At 44.7% G+C, this 18,207-nt stretch overlaps 1 protein-coding gene and 1 long non-coding RNA gene across 10 annotated transcripts in view; one reads left to right on the top strand and one right to left on the bottom strand.

The window, feature by feature from the left end:
• Positions 1-10,738, top strand: part of PDE8A (phosphodiesterase 8A) — a 143,303-nt gene extending 132,565 nt beyond the window's left edge. For all 8 annotated transcript variants that reach the window (XM_070358347.1, XM_070358342.1, XM_070358341.1 and 5 more), the window contains 3 exons: positions 1,075-1,242; positions 8,873-9,002; positions 9,957-10,738. In XM_070358347.1, the coding sequence (XP_070214448.1) occupies positions 1,075-1,242; positions 8,873-9,002; positions 9,957-10,063 (405 nt within the window). In that variant the 3' untranslated portion in view covers positions 10,064-10,738. The remainder of the gene's footprint in view (positions 1-1,074; positions 1,243-8,872; positions 9,003-9,956) is intronic.
• The window catches only part of LOC138984385 (uncharacterized), a 47,954-nt gene that overhangs the window by 2,976 nt on the left and 26,771 nt on the right, over positions 1-18,207 (bottom strand). Inside the window, exon 3 of one of the 2 annotated variants that reach the window (XR_011461644.1) lies at positions 269-436. This is a non-coding gene — a long non-coding RNA (uncharacterized lncRNA). Of the gene's footprint in view, positions 1-145; positions 437-18,207 lie in introns of those variants that run through there. The other variant, XR_011461645.1, reaches the window with a different exon arrangement.

An 18,207-nucleotide genomic window follows, 5' to 3' on the forward strand; every position in this document is an offset into this window, starting at 1 on the left:
GTCAGCACAAAGCTGGTGGGCAGTGGGAGATGAGAATCACTGAGGTCACGGTGTCTGTCACTTTTGAGGAGACCAGGCAGCCTGGGCTCAGGGTCCCCCCCACCCATCTTGTCCCCACCGAGAGGGGATGACTGTGACTGCTTACAGAAACCACGTGGCTGACTCCTCTGGAAGCTGCTTGGTGGCTCAGAATCAGAGGAGATGCTTGCTCATGTCTTTGACCTACTACTCACTCTTCCAACCTGAATTTGTTTCAGAGGCCCCTCACCCCATGGGCTGAGGCTCCATATCCAGAGGGGCTCCCTGTGAGTCAGACACAGGCACTACTGTGGAGAGACAAGAGTCCAGACTAGAGGCAGGGCTCACGCATTGATCCTGGGCCAGCTCAGTACCTCTGGCTGAGTCTCTTCACCTCTCAGAGTCCTGTCATCCTCATCTGTAAAATATAATGGTAAATTATACTGATTTTCATGCCTACCACAAGATATCTTTGTGAGTGCAGATCACAAGACCATGACTAAGTCCTCTGTCCACCATAAAATGTGAGGGCAGAGTTTAGGAACATCAGTGTATCCGACACGCTGTGCACACCGGTGGCGGACTCCCAGGATCATGCCTCTCCCAGGGCTGGGTGGGGAGCAGCAGAGCCCCTGGCGGACCACAGGACCGTCAGTGGCAAGGGCAGAGAAAGGTTTCACTTTCCAGTTCAGTGTTTTTTAATGAATGTAAATAATACAAGATAGAGCCAGTCTTTTGAGTACTTAGTGAGTGATAGAACAGAAAGAAAAGGCAACTGTGAGAAACAGAGAAAGAGTCAAGATGGGGAAAGGTAGATATGCCAGCCTCCAGTGCTACGCTGTACTTCCGGGTTCTGCTGGAATCTCACTGGACCTTGGTTTTCCCCACTGCAGAGTGAGAGCCAACCTCAGAGCATCCCCGGCACTATTTTGAGAGACCCTAACCGTAGATCCCAGACAGAGCCCCACCGTGGTTAACGGTGGGGCCACAACAGTAAAACAGAGCTTGGTACCTGGGGTCCCGTTTTGATTGCTTTGAATTCCACTCATGCTTTAGGAAACTGATAAAGATCAAGAAGCCATAAATACCATGCTCAGGGCTCCAGAGAACCGGACTCTGATCAAAAGGATGCTGATCAAGTGTGCTGACGTGTCCAACCCCTGCCGGCCCCTGGAGCAGTGCATCGAGTGGGCTGCACGCATCTCAGAAGAGTATTTCTCTCAGGTAAGATGCAGCTTCTGAAGTTCCCTCAAGTAAAAGAAACACCATGAGGACCATAGGAAGTAATGGACTTAAAACTAGAAGTGGAGTTCTAAATGAAATTCTGTCCTTGAAGAACATTGCTTAGATTACAGGCTTACTGGCAGTGAATTCTGTTAGTTTTCCCTTATTTGAAAATGTGTTTTATTTTGCCTTTGCTTTCATTCTTTCAGGATATTTTCAACACATATTTGACGTTTTCTCCTAATAACACTTTAAAGATGTTATTACACTGTTGGCTGCCCCTCCCAGTTTCTCTAGGTAGAAAAAAATTCTCATGGGGGAAAAATATATATATATAAAATGGCTAAAATTTTTCCAAATTTAGTGAAAGATAAATCTGTATGCATATGAGAAACTCAACAAATCTAACCCATGCCCAGGTATGTCATACTCGAGCAGCTACTAGCCAAAGATACAGAAACAAAATTGAAATCACTCAGAGAAATGACATATTACTTACACTAACTTCATGTCAGAAACTATGGAGGCCAGAAGACCTCAGAACATCATCTTTAAAAAGTTGTTAGGAGAAAACTGTCACCCTAAAATTCTGTAACCAGTGAAAATATCCTTCAAGGATGGAGGCAAAATAGACACTGTCAAACTGTGGAGAACGGTGTGGAGGTTTCTTAAACTCTCACTAGGAGTAAAAGTACCCTGTGACCCAGCAACTCCACTGCTGGGCGTCTACCCTGAGAGAACCGGCACTCAAAAGCTGCATGCACCCCAGCATTCACTGCAGCACTGTTTATGATAGCCAGAACATGGAAGCAACCCAGATGTCCACTGACAGATGAGTGGATAAAAGAAGTTGTGGTGTGTGTGCGCTCAGTCGCTTCAGTAATATTCCATTGTATGTAAAAGGAAAGAACTCGTCAGTTCTAATGAGGTGGATAAACCTAGAGACTGGCATACAGGGTGAAGAAAGACAGAAAGAGAAAAATATCGTATATAGTGCATATATGTGGAATCTAGAAGAACGGTGCTATCTGCAGGGCAGAAATAGAGATGCGGATGTAGAGAACAGACTTGTAGACACAGCGGGAAGGACAGGGTGGGACAGACTGAGAGAGTAGCGCTGAAAATGGTGAATCACAAAACCACAATGAGATAGCACGTCACGTCTGTTAGAATGGCTGTTATCAAAAAGATAGGAAGTATTGTCAAGGATGTGGAGAAAAGAGAGCCCTTGTGCACTGTTGGTGGGAATGTAAATTGGTGCAGCCACTATGGAGCTGCCTCCAAAAATTAAAAACAGAACTACCATGTGATCCAGTAATTCTACTTCTGGGTATTTATCCAAAGAAAACAAAAGCACTAACCACCCCAAAAGATACACACACTCCCACATTCACCGCAGGATGACTTACAGTAGCCAAGTTGGAAGCAACCTAAGCACCCATTGATAGGTCAGTGAGTAAGGTGATGTGGGTATGTGTGTGCACATATAATGGGATATTATGTAGCCATTAAAAAGAATGAACTCTTGCCATTTGGTTTATGCTAAGTGAAATAGAAAAAGACAACTATTATATCATCTAACTTACATGTAGAATCTTACAGAGAACAAATTTGTGGTTGCTAGCTTAGTGGATGCAAGATGGTTAAAGGGAGTCAAAAGGTACAAACTCCCAGCTATAAAATAAAGAAGTCATGGGGTTGTAATGTACAGCATGGGAACTGTAGTTAGCAACTTTCAAATATGCAGTACTGTATTACTAAGAGAGTAGATGTTCAAAGTTGTAATTATAGGAAAAATTCTGTAATTATATATGGTGACAGATGTTAAGTAGATTTATTATGGTAATCATCTTGCAATATACAAAAATTTTGAATCATTATGTTGTACATCTGAAACTAATATAATGCTATTTAACAAATTCCTCAGTAAAAATAAGATAAGAACACTTTAAAAAATGATAAATAGCTGGGTAACTATAAAAGTTTTTTTCCTTGGAATTTCTCTAAATACATAGGACTATTTTAAGTATAAGTTATAATACTGAATTGTAAAGGATATAATATATGTAACCATAAGCTATATGGCAACTATAGCATAAAGGATAGCAGAAAGTAAAATGGATCTACCTGAATCCAGGGTTTCTACATGTTACATTAAGTGTTATAGTATTAGCTCAGTAGACTGAGAAGTGAAAGATATATTTAGTAATCCCAAAATGTATTTAGTAATCCCTAGAGCAATCAGTGTACCTTAAAAGCTAATAGATATATTACTATAATGGAATTCTAAAATTTATTAAATTATACAAAAGCAGCAGGAGAAAACAATAATAGAAAAAACAGTCAAATGGGAGCTCCAGCTCTACTCATCAGTACTTACTTTAGTGGACTAAACCCTCCAATACAGATCATCAGGATGGATCTTGAAAAAATAATCCCAACTACATGCAGTCTACAAAAGACACACTTAAAATATAAAGAACAGAGAGGTGTAAAGTGAATGGATGGAAAGAGATATACCATGGAGACTGTAAATATAAAGATTAGAACGGCTATATTAATCTCAGACAAAACAGACATCAAGACAAAGAATAGTACCAGAGATAGTGAGAGACGTCATAGTGATAAAAAGTCTTATAGGAAGACATAAGCATAAGTGTGTGTGTATCTAATAACAGAGCTTCAAAATAAATGAGACAAGTACAACATGGTTGGAGATTTTAGTACCCCCTTTCAGCAATTGATAGAACAACCAGATTAAAATATCAGTAAAAACACATAATCCCAACAACACTGTTAACCACCTTACCTTACTTAATGTTTATAAAACACGTATCACATGTCTACAGAATATTTATTAAGGACACTGATATGTTCACCAATATGCATCATGCTGGGTCACAGACAAGATTCAGTAAATTTAAAATAATTGAAATCATACAGAATCTATTCTCCAGGCACAGTGGAATTAAATCAGAAATTAGTAAGAATAAGGTACCTAGGTAAACACCAAATATTCAGAAACTGACATTTCTAAATAGTCTAAGGTTCAGATAAAGGAAATTAATCAAAGTATATTAAAATTGTGGGATGCAAGCAAAACAGTTATCAGAGGGACATTTATAATTAGTGGAAAAGCCCTAAAGTTAACATCTTAGGTTTCAGTTTAAGAAACTAGAAAGAGACAAAGTAAACCCAAAGTAAGTAGGAAAGAAGTAACATAAGAGCAAAAAAAATGAGCAAACAGTAAAGAAACACTAGAAAAAATTGAAGGGCAAATGGTGGAGTAGAACGACTTGAGCTCATCTCCTCATGAAAACCCCAAAATCACAACTGCTGGACAATCTCATCAAAGAAGGATTGGCACCTACCTAGAAAGATGCTCTACACCCAAAGACCAAGAACCACAAGACAGGAGGACGAGCACTTTCACGATGTAATCAAATCCCACACCTGCTCAGGTTCTCACCAGAATGAGGTCTGAGCCCACGTTAGGCTCCCAGCCTGGGGGTCTGGCATCGGGGAGGAGTCCCCAGAGCGTTTGGCTTGAGTGCAGGAGCTCCACAGGACTGGGAGAGACAGACTCCATTCTTGAGGGCACGCACAAGGTTTCATGAGCACTGGTGCCCAGGCCAGAGCAGTGACTCCGTTAGAGCCTGAACCAGACCTACCTGCAGGTTTTGGAGGGTCTCCTGGAGGTGGGGGTCGGCTGTGGCCCACTGCAGGGGCAGGAACACCAGTGGGGGAGGCCCTGTGGTAAATTCCTCAGCTGAGCTCTCCTAGAGGTCACCGCTTTGGCACTGAGACCTGTCCCCACCCAGCAGCCTGCAGGCTCCATTTCTGGGACACCCTGGCCTTCTTGGATTGGAAGAATCAGTATTATCAAAATGACTACTGCCCAAGGCAATCAAATTCAGTTCAATCTCTCCCAAATCACCAATGGCATTTTTCACAGAACTAGAACAAATTTTTTAATTTGTATGAAAACACAAAAGACCCCAAATAGCCAAAACAATCCCAAGAAGGAAAACCAGAGCTGGAGGAATCAGTCTCCCTGACATCAGGCTATATTGCGAACCTATAGTCATCAAAACAGTGTGGTATTGGCACAAAAACAGAAATACAGATCAATGGAACAAGATAGAAAGCCCAGAAGTAAACCCATACACCTGTGGTCCTTAATCTATGACAAAGGAGGTCAGAAGATACAATGGAGAAAAGACGGTCTCTTCAATAAGTGATGCTGGGAAAACTCTCAGCTACATGTAAAAAATGAAATTAAAACATTCTCTAACACCATACACAAAAACAAAACTGAGTGGATTAAAGACCTAAATGTAAGACCAGATACTATAAAAGTCTTAAAGGAAAGCATAGGCAGAACACTCTAACATAAATCACAGCAATATCTTTTTGGATCCACTTCTAGATTAATGAAAAAATAAATGGGACCTAATTAAAAGCTTTTTGCACAGCAAAGGAAATCATAAACAAAATGAAAAGACAACCCACAGAATGGGAGAAAATATTTGCACATGAAGTGATTGATAGGGATTCATCTCCAAAATATATAAATAGCTAATGTAGCACAATATCAAAAAACCCAAATAACCCAATAGAAAGATAGTGAAAGTGAAAGTGAAGTCGCTCAGTCGTGTCCGACTCTTTGCGATCCCATGGACTGTAGCCCACCAGGCTCCTCCGTCCGAGGTATTCTCCAGGCAAGAATACTGGAGTGGGTTGCCATTTCCTTCTCCAGGGGATCTTCCCGACCCAGGGACCGAACCCAGGTCTCCCGCATTGCAGGCAGACGCTTTAACCTCTGAGCCACCAGGGAGCCCTAATAAAAAGATAGCCAGATCTAAATAGACATTTCTTCAAAGACGACATACATGTTCATCATGACTAATTATTAGAGAAATACAAATCAAAACTCTAATGATTTACCACTCACAGTGGTCAGGAATGTTCATCAAAGTCTTCAAACAATACATTCTGGAGAGGGTTTGGAGAAAGGGAACCCTCCTACACTGTTCGTGGAATGTAAATTGGTACAGCCATTATGGAGGTATAGAGGTTCCTTAAAAAGCTAAAGACAGCTACTATATAATCCAGCAATCCCATTCCTAGGCATATATCCTAAGAAAATCATAAAGTATACATGCACCCCCGTGTTCATTGCATCACTATAATAGCCAGGACATGGATGTAATCTAAATGTCTATCGACAGAGGAATGGAAAAGAAAATGGAATATTATTTAGCCATAAAAAATAAAACAATGCCATTTACAGCAACATGGATGGACCTAGAGATTATCATACTAAGTGAAGTAAATCTGAGAGACAGATATTAATATCACATCAGCTTTTATGTGACATCTCAAAAAATGATACAAAGGAACTTATTTACAAAACATAAACAGACTCACAGACTTCAAGAGAAAGGGATAAATTAGGAGTTTGGGATTAACAGATACACACTACTGTATATAAAAGAGATAATCAACAAGCTCCTATGCACCCTCCACCCGTTGCCACACATGCACCAGGGCAGAGATTCGCACGGAGCTGACCCTGCTGAGCCAGCACTGGCCTGACAGCAGAGGCTCCACCACAGCAGAAGCCCAGACTTGGCAGTATTCCCCACTCATCCTCTGCCCAGAGCCCCCGACCCTGCCTCCCACACCTCCTGGGGTGTGCTCCTGGCCCAACAGCTGGTGTAGATGGTCCCTGCCCTGCCTCCCAGGAAAGCCTGGCCTGAGCAGTCACAGCCAAGCTTGTGTGCCTCGGCCCCCAGGCCTGGAACAGCAGCAGCCCCTCCTGCTGGCTCCTGCCCTGGCCCGGAGTCTGGCACCGCCCACCTGCACAGGGAGCCCAGGCCTCTTCCTTGGCACTGTCCCCAGCACTGTCCGCAGCTCCTCGCACAAGCGTGTCTCTGCAGCATGGTGCTACGTGCAGAACGGCCCTTCCCGGGAAAACCCCCAGAGGTTGCCTGTTGTCCTCCAGTGGAGATTTCATGTTGAGAGCTGTAGCGAATCACTGTCACTTCCAAGGAAAGTCACCTGCCTTCAGCTGTGGAGCCAGTTCTTCCAGTGTCTCGGGCCTCGGACCCATCGATGTGCAGGGCGAGGTGGCCGTAACTTCTCACCAGTCCCTGCCACCCTGCTTGTGATTGCCAGGCCTCGGAAAAGACAGAAGCAGAACGGAACCGGGGAGGCAGCTCCTGGCCAGCTGTCCAGAACAGCCCTGGGCTGGGGGGACAAGGAGGACTGGCCCGGTTTGCCCTGTGGGAACAGCTCCAGGTATAAGCGTTGGAGGGACAGGCTTCCAGCCCCAAGTGTAGGTCTTCTTTTGCTCCCGTGGAACACCTGAATTCTGGTCCCCGTATTAGACGCTTAACAGAGGTCCTTCACTTTCCCACAGCCCCACATGGCCCACAGAGCTCATTCACAGAGCCAGGTTCTGGCTGATGGCTGAATGCACTGCATACCTCCCATCCTCAGCCCTTGCTCTCACTGACCACTGTCCAGAGAAGCCAGGATTGGTCAGCAGGTCCACTCGTCCCAGGATCTCCACCCTCCCTGCTGGGTGCCCCTAGAGAACCAATTCCTGCACCCACACCAGGCTTCCTAAGTGTTAACTCCCAGCCTGTCTTCCGTGTTGAGCTGCCCCTTCCATCACTTTCCCACTAGCTGCCCACAGGGGCAGCCTGCCCAGACCAACAGAACAAATACCCTGGACCCCTGAGGATAGCTGTGCCTCCAGAGCCAGGAGATGGTTCCAGTCCTCTTGCCTGGCTCACCCCAGCCATACTTGGTCCTGCACTCAAGACCCCTCATCCTGCCCCTTGGGTAGCCATCTATTTAACTCTCATCCTTGGCTGCCTGGCTCCCCAGGGATCTCTCAGTGATTCCCATGGTGCTGTCAAACCCTCCAAGTTCATACCTCACTCCAGGAAGGACCCCCTGCTTCTTCATCACCCTTTGGGCATCACTTCATCCTTTCTCCTGGATCCTTTGATGAAAGCAACATGAGGAAAACAAAAAACAAGAAATTCCCTTATATCTTTTAAGATAAACTTGCGTCCTACTTCCCACTAGGATCTTCATTATATTTCCAGTTTTGTACACATACTATTGGAATACTGAAGATGTTTCTAAGGGTCTATCAAAGTACATAAAATCTTCATCCTAGAGCTTTTTTGCCTCAAGGGTGTTTAGACCTTTTTTAAATGAAACAATCTGGCCTGAGGTAAGAAGCAGACACTCGTCCCTTCTCTGTGAGGGGGGCTGTTTCTCACTCCGCACTGTGGCCCTGGGTCAGGCCCCTGACATGCCCACAGGTGGGAGACGGCTGGGCAGACTGCTGTGCTCCTGCAGTGCAGGAACTCCACACAACACCTGCAGGAGCTTCAGCAGGAGCCTTCAGGTGCTGAAGATGTAGGTTGGGTGGTCCCGTCGGGGACAACATAACATGTCATGGAGGGTCCGGGTGCTTCGCTGGCGCTGTGACCGGCTTCTCCCACGAGCTCCCTGGGCTGCCCGGAAAGGCTCTGGTGGAGGGAATGCTTCTGGTGGGCATGGAGCCTGGTCCTGGGGTCTCCTAATTCTGGCATTTTCTGCCTTGCAGACAGACGAAGAGAAGCAACGGGACTTGCCTGTGGTGATGCCGGTTTTTGACAGAAATACCTGCAGCATCCCCAAATCCCAGATCTCTTTCATCGACTACTTCATCACAGACATGTTTGATGCCTGGGACGGTAAGAATGCACCGAGTGTATCTCCCTCAGTAACGGGGAGCCCACGTTAAGGACCGCATAGTGCTGTTCTGACTGTAGAGTATGTTCAGCGGCTCAGAGTGTGCAGAGGCCGAGAAGCCAGGCGCTGTCAAGGAGGTCCCGGCAGGTGGGGTGCTCTCTGCTTTCTCCTCAGCTGCCCCCGGCTCCGGGGCTACCTGTTGTCCCAGTCGCAAAGATGAGAGCATTGAACGTGGGGCTGAAGGGGCTGCTGGTCAAAAGCCTGGGATTCAACATTCTGAGGGAGCTCTTCCGCTGTCCCCTCACCCAGCTTCTCCACCTTCTCCAGTAGCCGACCTGAGGGCAGGCTGGTCTCTGACGGGGGCACGGCCCTCCTTGTAGCCCTCAGCATGGGCGGAGCCCCCTGGCAGGTAGAGGGCTTTTAGGCAAGGGGCCCCTGCCGGGAGGCAGACCCATGTCCAGTCTGGATCCCGTCAGCAGGAGACGAGCCCATGCTGAGAGGCAGGGGACGGAGGACTGAGGTGGCGGAAGGCGCTGGGGCCTCGGGCCAGATTGCAGGCTCTGCTCACTGCTTCTGGGCCCAGACCAGATGTGGCCACTCCTGGCCCAAGTTTTCTTCACTAGCTTGCTGCTCGTGCCACGAGCTGCAGGTGGAAGGGGACAGGCTCAAGGAAGGGGGATGGGACGCCCCAGAGAGCTGGTCAGGGCTGGAATCAGGCAGCCCAGGCCCCAGGGTGCTGATTAATGGTGATAAAACGGGCGAGCCCCCTCCACTCTGTCCGCTGGTGGCAGAGGCGCGGCAGGCACTGGGTGCAGATGGGGTTTCAGCCTATCGTGGGCCGTTCCATGTCTGCCGAGCACGGAGCACTGTCCCCTCCTGTCTGTCCCTCTCCTTAGAAAGCCTCCATGTGCACCCCGGGAAGGTGCAGTCTTATCACACTCCTGTCTTTCTTGCAGCCTTTGTAGACCTGCCTGAGTTAATGCAGCATCTCGACAACAACTTTAAATACTGGAAAGGACTGGATGACATGAAGCTGCGGAGCCTGCGCCCGCCTCCCGAATAGTGCGGTACCCCTGTGGTCACCAGGGAAGGGCGGCCAGAGTTCCTTTCAGTATTAGCCAATCAGCCCCCCGATGCACAGAGCCTACGAGAGCACCCAGGGACGCGGTCACCTTTCCTAACCACCACCTGATGCCATTGCCGTAGAGCGAGGCTTCGTCCACTCACTGCGCCAGCCTGCTGCTGGGGCTCTGCGGAGAGTCTCAGAGAACACGGCTTGCATCAGCGTCCGTCTGTCCAAACCTGAGCTCGGGAGGCCCAGCCAAGGACGCTGACAGAGTTTCTGCTGATGACAGAGAATTTCTTGTTGCAGTTTCTCTCAATTATATTCAGCGCTTAAGAAGAGCTAATGGCAATAGGATCTTTTCCACATCATAGAAGGTGCAATCATTCACTTTGGAACACTACTGAAAGTGACTTCTCTTTTAAAATTAAACGGCAAATGAAAAAGACAAAGAAATTCTGAAGTTGATTATTAATATCAATTATTAAAATGTTTTATTTATTTTATTAGAAGTTCACTATTTTCTATGAATTTAAAAATACTTCAAAGCCAAAGCCAACTTTAGATGCCATGACCAAATTTACATGATTCATAGTCATTAAAAATACGTATCACTTGGTGTATAGACTTATTTTCATAATGCAAATTTAAAATAAATGATACATTTTTACTGCACTATAGAAATATCTGTGTATGTTACGTGTACCCCAATGTTCATCGCAGCACTGTTTATAATAGCCAGGACATGGAAGCAACCTAGATGTCCATCAGCAGATGAATGGATAAGAAAGCTGTGGTACATATACACAATGGAGTATTACTCAGCCATTAAAAAGAATACATTTGAATCAGTTCTAATGAGGTGGATGAAACTGGAGCCTATTATACAGAGTGAAGTAAGCCAGAAAGAAAAACATCAATACAATATACTAACACATATATATGGAATTTAGAAATATGGTAACAATAACCCTACATGTGAGACAGCAAAAGAGACACAGATGTATAGAACAGTCTTTTGGACTCTGGTAGAGGGCGAGGGTGGGATGATCTGAGAGAATAGCATTGAAACATGTATATTATCATATATGAAACAGATCGCCAGTCCAGGTTTGATGGATGAGACAGGGTGCTCCGGGCTGGTGCACTGGGATGACCCTGAGGGATGGGATGGGGGGGTTCAGAATGGGGAACACATGTAAACCCATGGCTGATTCATGTCAAAATATGGCAAAAACCACTACAATATTGTAATTAGCCTCCAACTAAAATAAATTTTAAAAAATAAGTAAATTTCTAAGTGAAAAAAAAAAAATTTGTGTATGTTAGGCTTTTCTGATTGATGTTAATTGGGAAAACTTTTGAAATCCAAGAAGGCACAATGGTTGTCTGAGGAGGCCTTACAAATAGTTGAGAAAAGAAGAGAAGCGAAAAGCAAAGGAGGAAGGAAAAGATATACCCATCTGAATGCAGAGTTCCAAAGAGTAGCAAGGAGAAATAAGAAAGGCTTCCTAAGTGAACAATGCAAAGAAATAGAGAGAAACAGTAAAATGGGAAAGACTAGAAATCTTTTCAAGAAAATTAGAGATAACAAGGGAACATTTCATGCAAAGATGGGCATAATAAAGGACAGACATGGAATGGACCTAACATAAAAAGATTAAGATATCTAAATTGAAGATATGAAGAGGTGGCAAGTATATACAAAAGAACTATACAAGAAAGATCTTAATAACCCAGATAACCATGATGGTGTGATCACTCACCTAGAGCCAGACTTCCTGGAATGCAAAATCAAGTGGGCCTTAGGAAGCATCACTACAAACAAAGCTAGTAGAGGTGATGGAATTCCAGTTGAGCTATTTCAAATCCTAAAAGATGATGCTGTGAAAGTGCTACACTCAATAAGCCAGCAAATTTGGAAAGCTCAGCAGTGGCCACAGAACTGGAAAAGGTATATTATTATTGCAATCCCAAAGAAAGGCAATGCCAAAGAATGTTCAAACTACTGCACAATTGTACTCATTTCACATGGTAGCAAAGTAATGCTCAAAATTCTCCAAGCTAGGCTTCAACAGTACGTGAACAAAGAACTTCCAGATGTTCAAGCTGAATTTAGAAAAGGCAGAGGAAGCAGAGATCAAATTGCCAACATTTGTTGGCTCACAGAAAAAGCAAGAGAATTCCAGAAAAACACCTGCTTTGTTGACTACACTAAAGCCTTTGACTGTGCAGATCACAACAAACTGTGGAAAATTCTTAAAGAAATGGGAATATCAGACCACCTTACCTGCCTCCTGAAAAACCTGTATGCAGGTCAAGAAGCAATAGGTAGAACCAGACATGGAACAACAGACTGTTTCAAAATTGGAAAAGGAATATGTTAAGGGCTGTATATTGTCACCCTACTTATTTAACTTATATGCAGAGTTCATCTTGTGAAATGCCAGCCTGGATGAAGCACAAGTTGGAATCAAGTCTGCTGGGAGAAATATGAATAACCTCAAATGTGCAGATGATTTGCCCCTTATGTCAGAAAGTGAAGAGGAACTAAAAAGCCTCTTGATGGAAGTGGAAGGGGAGAGTGCAAAAGCTGGCTTAAAACTTAACATTCAAAACACAAAGATCATGGCATCCAGTCCCATCACTTCATGGCAAAGTGATGGGGAAACATGGAAAAAATGACAGACTTTATTTTCTTGGGCTCCAGAATCAGTGCAGATGGTGATGGCAGCCATGAAATTAGAAGACGCTTGCTCCTTGGAAGAAAAGCTATGACAAACCTATACACTGTATTAAAAAGCAGAGACATTACTTTGCCAACAAAGGTCTGTATAGTCAAAGCCATGGTTTTTCAATAGTCATGTATGGATGTGAGAATTGGACCAGAAAGAAAGCTGAGTGCTGAAGAACTGATGCTTTTGAACTGTGGTGTTGGAGAAGAGTCTTGAGAGTCCCTTGGACTGCAAGGAGATCAAACCAGTCAACCCTAAATGAAATCAGTCCTGAATAGTCATTGGAAGGATACTTTGGCTACCTGATGCGAAGAGCAGACTCATTAGAAAAGACCCTGATGCTGGGAAAGATTGAAGGCAGGAGGAGAAGGGGACGACAGAGGGCGAGATGGCTGGATGGCATTGCCGACCTGATGGACACGAGTCTGAGCAGCTCCAGGAGATAGTGAAGGACAGGGAAGCCTGGCGTGTGGCAGTCCATAGGGTCGCAGAGAGTCAGACACGGCTGAGTGACTGAACAACCACTAGTGGCCCCAGAAGCGCTCCAAAGGGCTCTTCTGTGCAGCAGCCAGAGCCCCAACACCAGCTCTGCAGGCGACTCCCCAAAGTGAAAGAAATCGGACTTCACACTTATTTTTCCTAAAACTCTTATACTTGAATTTCTAAAAGTCTGCCTTATTTTGTATACAGTGTTTCTATAGAATATTCCTGATAAAAAACAGAGAAAATGGAATATTTCGTGAATTGACATTTTATAACTAATATGTTTTCATCTGTATTTGGAGTCTTTGATTCCAGAAATTTATAACAGTTCTGTATCTTCACATTTTGAACAAGTTATAGTACCGTTTAAAAAAAAAGACAACAGTGACATGTCAAAGATCTTGCTGTTTCCTTTAAACTTGTATGCTTTTTTTCCAGATAAAAATGAAATTAAAGTATTTGTTTTAAAGAAAACATGTGTCACCTTTTCTTTGAAGTCTTATAGTTAAAATACTCTATCTTTTTCTCCGTATAAATAAAGAAGATACCTTTTTTTTTTTGACAGAAGAAATAAATAGTTAAATGACTTTTTGGGGTCACTAAGGGCCAGAATATGTTGAAGAATTCTCAGCGATACCTTTAATTCACCACTAGGTGCCCATTCAGAGAGACCATGTGCCCCGGAGGGCTGGCAGAGGGGCTCCCAGGGATGGTCCTGGCTTCCTGATGCCCATTCACTCTGGAGGTCTGACAAGGCCAGCCCTTCAGGGTCTCTCTAAGGAAACAAACCCCGCCCTTTTCCTGTGTGGAGACAGGTGACCCAAGTTGGTAACTGTTGACTGACGTGGGAAGAAAGTCCTCTCCCCTCCAGGAAAGAAGAGAGTGATCCCACGAGGAACTCAACCATGATGAGGCAGAGATAGAATAATCAGCAAGAGACTTTAGGATGAAAGCACTTAACATGTTTGAAGCAATGAAAACCATAAGGTAAACCAAGGTAGTTTTGGAAAAAAAAAATCTGAAAAAGAACCAGAGAGACATTCTAGGCATGAAGAACATAGTCATTAAAACAAATGGAAAACTTCTGTGTAGGTTTACCAGAAAACCAGACATAACTAAAGAGAGAAGTAGCCAATTGGAAGATTTAAGGAAATGACTCAATGTGTAGCACAGAGATTAAAAATGGAAAATGTGAAACCAGTGTTAAAATATGGAGGGTAGAATGAGATGCTCCGAACTGTGTCTAAATTAGGTGATCTGGGGGGGAGGAGAAGTGGGGAGAAGCGCTGTCCAGAGAGCGCCTGGGAGTCCCTCCAGACCTGACAACCAACTCCTCATGTTACAGGGCACGTCAGATCTCAGACAGGATGACACAACACCGTGAAAATGCAGAGTGTTCGGCTTCAAGAGAAAAACCTGAAAGCCGTGAGAAAAGACAGATCACTTACAACGGAACGAGCGGTAGACTGCCATCAGAATTCTTATTTGCAACAACAAGACAAATAGTATTTCAAAATACTAAAGGAAATTGTCAGCCTAGAATTACATACCAAACTGGTTCAAGAGCGAAGGTAAATAAAGATTATTCCAGACATGCACATATGTTAATCATGAACAGAACACTATGGGGAAAAAAAACTGCTGAAAGATGTACTTCTTTAACGAGTTCAGAAAGAGGAGGTGGGGTATCTATAGAAAGCAATGGTAAGCACAGATTGGTAAACATCCAGACAAAATTAAGTAGGTATAGTTGGGGGAGCAGGGAATAATAGCAAGAAACAGGTCACATTCTGAGGTTTCAGGGTATTTGAATTTGGGGGGAGATTATTCAACCTGCTCGGCTTCCCAGGAGGCTCAGTGGTAAAGAATCTGCCTGCCAAGCAGGAGATGTGGGTTCATTCCCTGAGTTGGGAAGATCTCCTGGAGGAGGAAATAGCAACCCAATCCAGTATTCTTGCCCGGGAAGTCCCATGGACAAAGCCTGGTGGGCATTAGTTCATGGGGTTGCAAAAGAGCTGGACACAACTGGGTGACTAAACCACAATTCATTACAGACGGTGACACCCACCCTGCTCTCTCTCTTGTTCTTATCTGCTTGCTCTGATGAGGCAAGCTGCCATGCTGTGAGCTGCCCTGTGGAGAGGCCTACATTGTAAAGAAGCCAGCCTTCAGCCCACGGCCACCATGGAGTCATGCAGCCAACAATCATGCGAGTGTGCTGGAAGCAGATTCTGCCACAGCTGGGTCTTTGGATGAGACCACAGCTGCAGCAGACACCTGAGACCCTGGGCCAGAGGACCCACCTCAGCCACCCCCAGGTTCCTACCCACAGAAACGGGGAGATGGTAAACACTGTTCCTTGCCAGTAAATTTTAGGATAGTTACACAGTAACAACTAATACACAGACAATACACAGCAGTTAAAAAGAATGAGGTAGAGCTGCAGATGTCAACAGGGAAAGGCTTAAGAATACTGAAAGAAAAGGCTAAGTTGCAGTATGATACCATTTGCGTCAATGTTTTGAATACCCGAAACAATACTCTATTGCTCATGGAAAAATTAATAGTAGGAGCATTAAAACGTTCAGGAAGTTTACCAAAGCTGTGAACTGGCTTGTGTGATACCAAGCTCCTGGTGTAGACACAAACTAGAAAAGCAAGTGCTTTTCCCTCCATACTCCCTTAGGTTCCCCTGTAAGATGCAAGGGCTTTCCAGTAAAGAACCCACTTGCCAACGCAGGAGATGTAAGAGACGAGTGTTGGATCCCTGGGTCGGGAAGAGCCCCTGGAGGAGGGGATGGCAACCCACTCCAGTATTCTTGCCTCGAGAATCCCACAGACAGAGGAGCCTGGTGGGCAGCTGTCCATAGGGTTACAAAGAGTTGGACACGAGTGAAGCGACGTAGCACATACACGGGCAGAGATGCAAGTGTACAAGGCTCTATGTAGAAATGTTGCACAGGGACTTCCCTGGCGCTCCAGGGGTTAGGACTCTGTGCTTCCACTGCAAGGGGTGCAGGTTCGATCCCTGATCAGGGAACTAATGCCGTGCTGCGCAACCAAAATTAAAAGAATCACGTCATAAACGGAGAACACGTGAAGAGCTGTTGACTTTGCATTCTCCCCACTGGCAGCGCTGACTGCAGTGGAAGCAAGGGGCTCTGGGGTACAGCAGCTGACTCAGCCCAAGCCCTGATCTGTATTTTAGGGAGACTTTCCAGGAAACTCATTCAAGAGTTCTGATAAATCCCTTCCAGTGCAGCTAGCCTGAGGGGGTTCTTCAGTCTGAAAGTCAAGGCCCCCGACCATGACCAGGAGGGCACACTGCAACTTCACAAAGGCAGTGATCTCAGGGGCAGGGGAGGCACTGTCACTGGAGGGACGTTCAAAGGGACGAATCTAAAGCAGACACGGCAAAACGTTACCATTAGTTCTGGTGATGGGTATGTGCTGCATGCTAAGTTGCTTCAGTTGTGTCCGACTCTTGTGACCCATGGACTGTAGCCCACCAGGCTCCTCTGTCCATGGGATTCTTCAGGCAAGAATACTGGAGGGGGTTGCCATGCCCTCCTCCAGATCTTCCCAACCCAGGGATCTCTTACATCTCCTGCATTGGCAGGAGGGTTCTTTACCACTAGCACCACTTGGGAAGCCCTGGTGATGGGTATATCTGTCTTTTAAAAATGTATCACTGTACTCTTCTAAATGTTGAAATAGTTCATCATTTTTTTTTTTTAATGTGGTCACCATGCCTGGTGATTAGATGGCTAGGAGAATATGTTAAGTAGAGAAAGTCTAAGCGGTATATATACAACACAGGGAAGCCATATGAAAAAACAGTAATGAACTCAACTATAAAAATATTCTAGATACCAACCACAATAAATCAAAAGAAACGAAATGTTTCTCATTCATTTTACAAAAAGTGTACTTCCCAAAATACCGATTTTTGTGAACTCAATAACCAGTAGGAAAAAATAGGAAAATGATATGAACAGAAAGTTCAAAGCATAAAATGATTCCAGTTTATGCTAAGTCTCACTGATAGTGATTGAAATGCAAAGTAGAACCAATTTGAGATATTTCTCACTTTTAAGGTTAGTAAACAAAAGAGACAGTGTGGACACAGGCACTCTTACATGTGGCGGCGAGTGTAAACGGTATAACCTCTGGAGGGCAGCACTGCCGAGGGTGCCCGGATCACAACTGTAGGTGCATCATGGCCGAGCAGTTCCACTTCCAGAAACACCTTCCTAAAGCCATGTTCAGTCATGTCCAACTCTGTGACCCCACGCACGGTAGCCCGCCAGGCTCCTCTGTCCATGGGATTCTTTCTCCAGGCAAGAATACTGGAGTGGGTAGTCATTCCCTTCTCCAGGGGATCTTTCTGACCCAGGATTCGAACCCAGATCTCCCACACTGCAGGCAGATTCTTTACCATCTGAGCCACGAGGGAAACCCCAAAGATATGCTCAATATGTGGGAAAAGATACATACACAGAATTGTTTATGACAGCCCTGCTCGTACTAGTAAAAGATTGAAAACACCTTAAATGTCTATGATTTAAGAAGGGTGAGTAAATAAATGATGGTTTGTCCCTGCAATAGAATCCTATGCTTTTTTTAGGTATAAAAAGGAATGAGAAGGTTCCTCACGTGCTAATATGGAGAGATTGCCAAGATATAACAGAATAATGCACACACACGCTAGCATTTGTCTAAATGCTACATGAACAAAATCTCTGGCTATGCACACACGGAACAGGTGACATGGATTGCCTGTGGGGACCAGGGGTCACTCTGTGTCCATATGTGAATTTTGAACGGTGCTCCTGAGGAATGTAAAAGATCTGAATAAATGAAAAGGCAAACCCTACTTTCAGGATAAGTTAATTTTGTAAAACTGTCAATTTCTCCCTAACTTAT

The sequence above is a fragment of the Bos mutus genome, chromosome 21 (assembly GCF_027580195.1).
Source record: "Bos mutus isolate GX-2022 chromosome 21, NWIPB_WYAK_1.1, whole genome shotgun sequence".
Taxonomy (NCBI): domain Eukaryota; kingdom Metazoa; phylum Chordata; class Mammalia; order Artiodactyla; family Bovidae; genus Bos; species Bos mutus.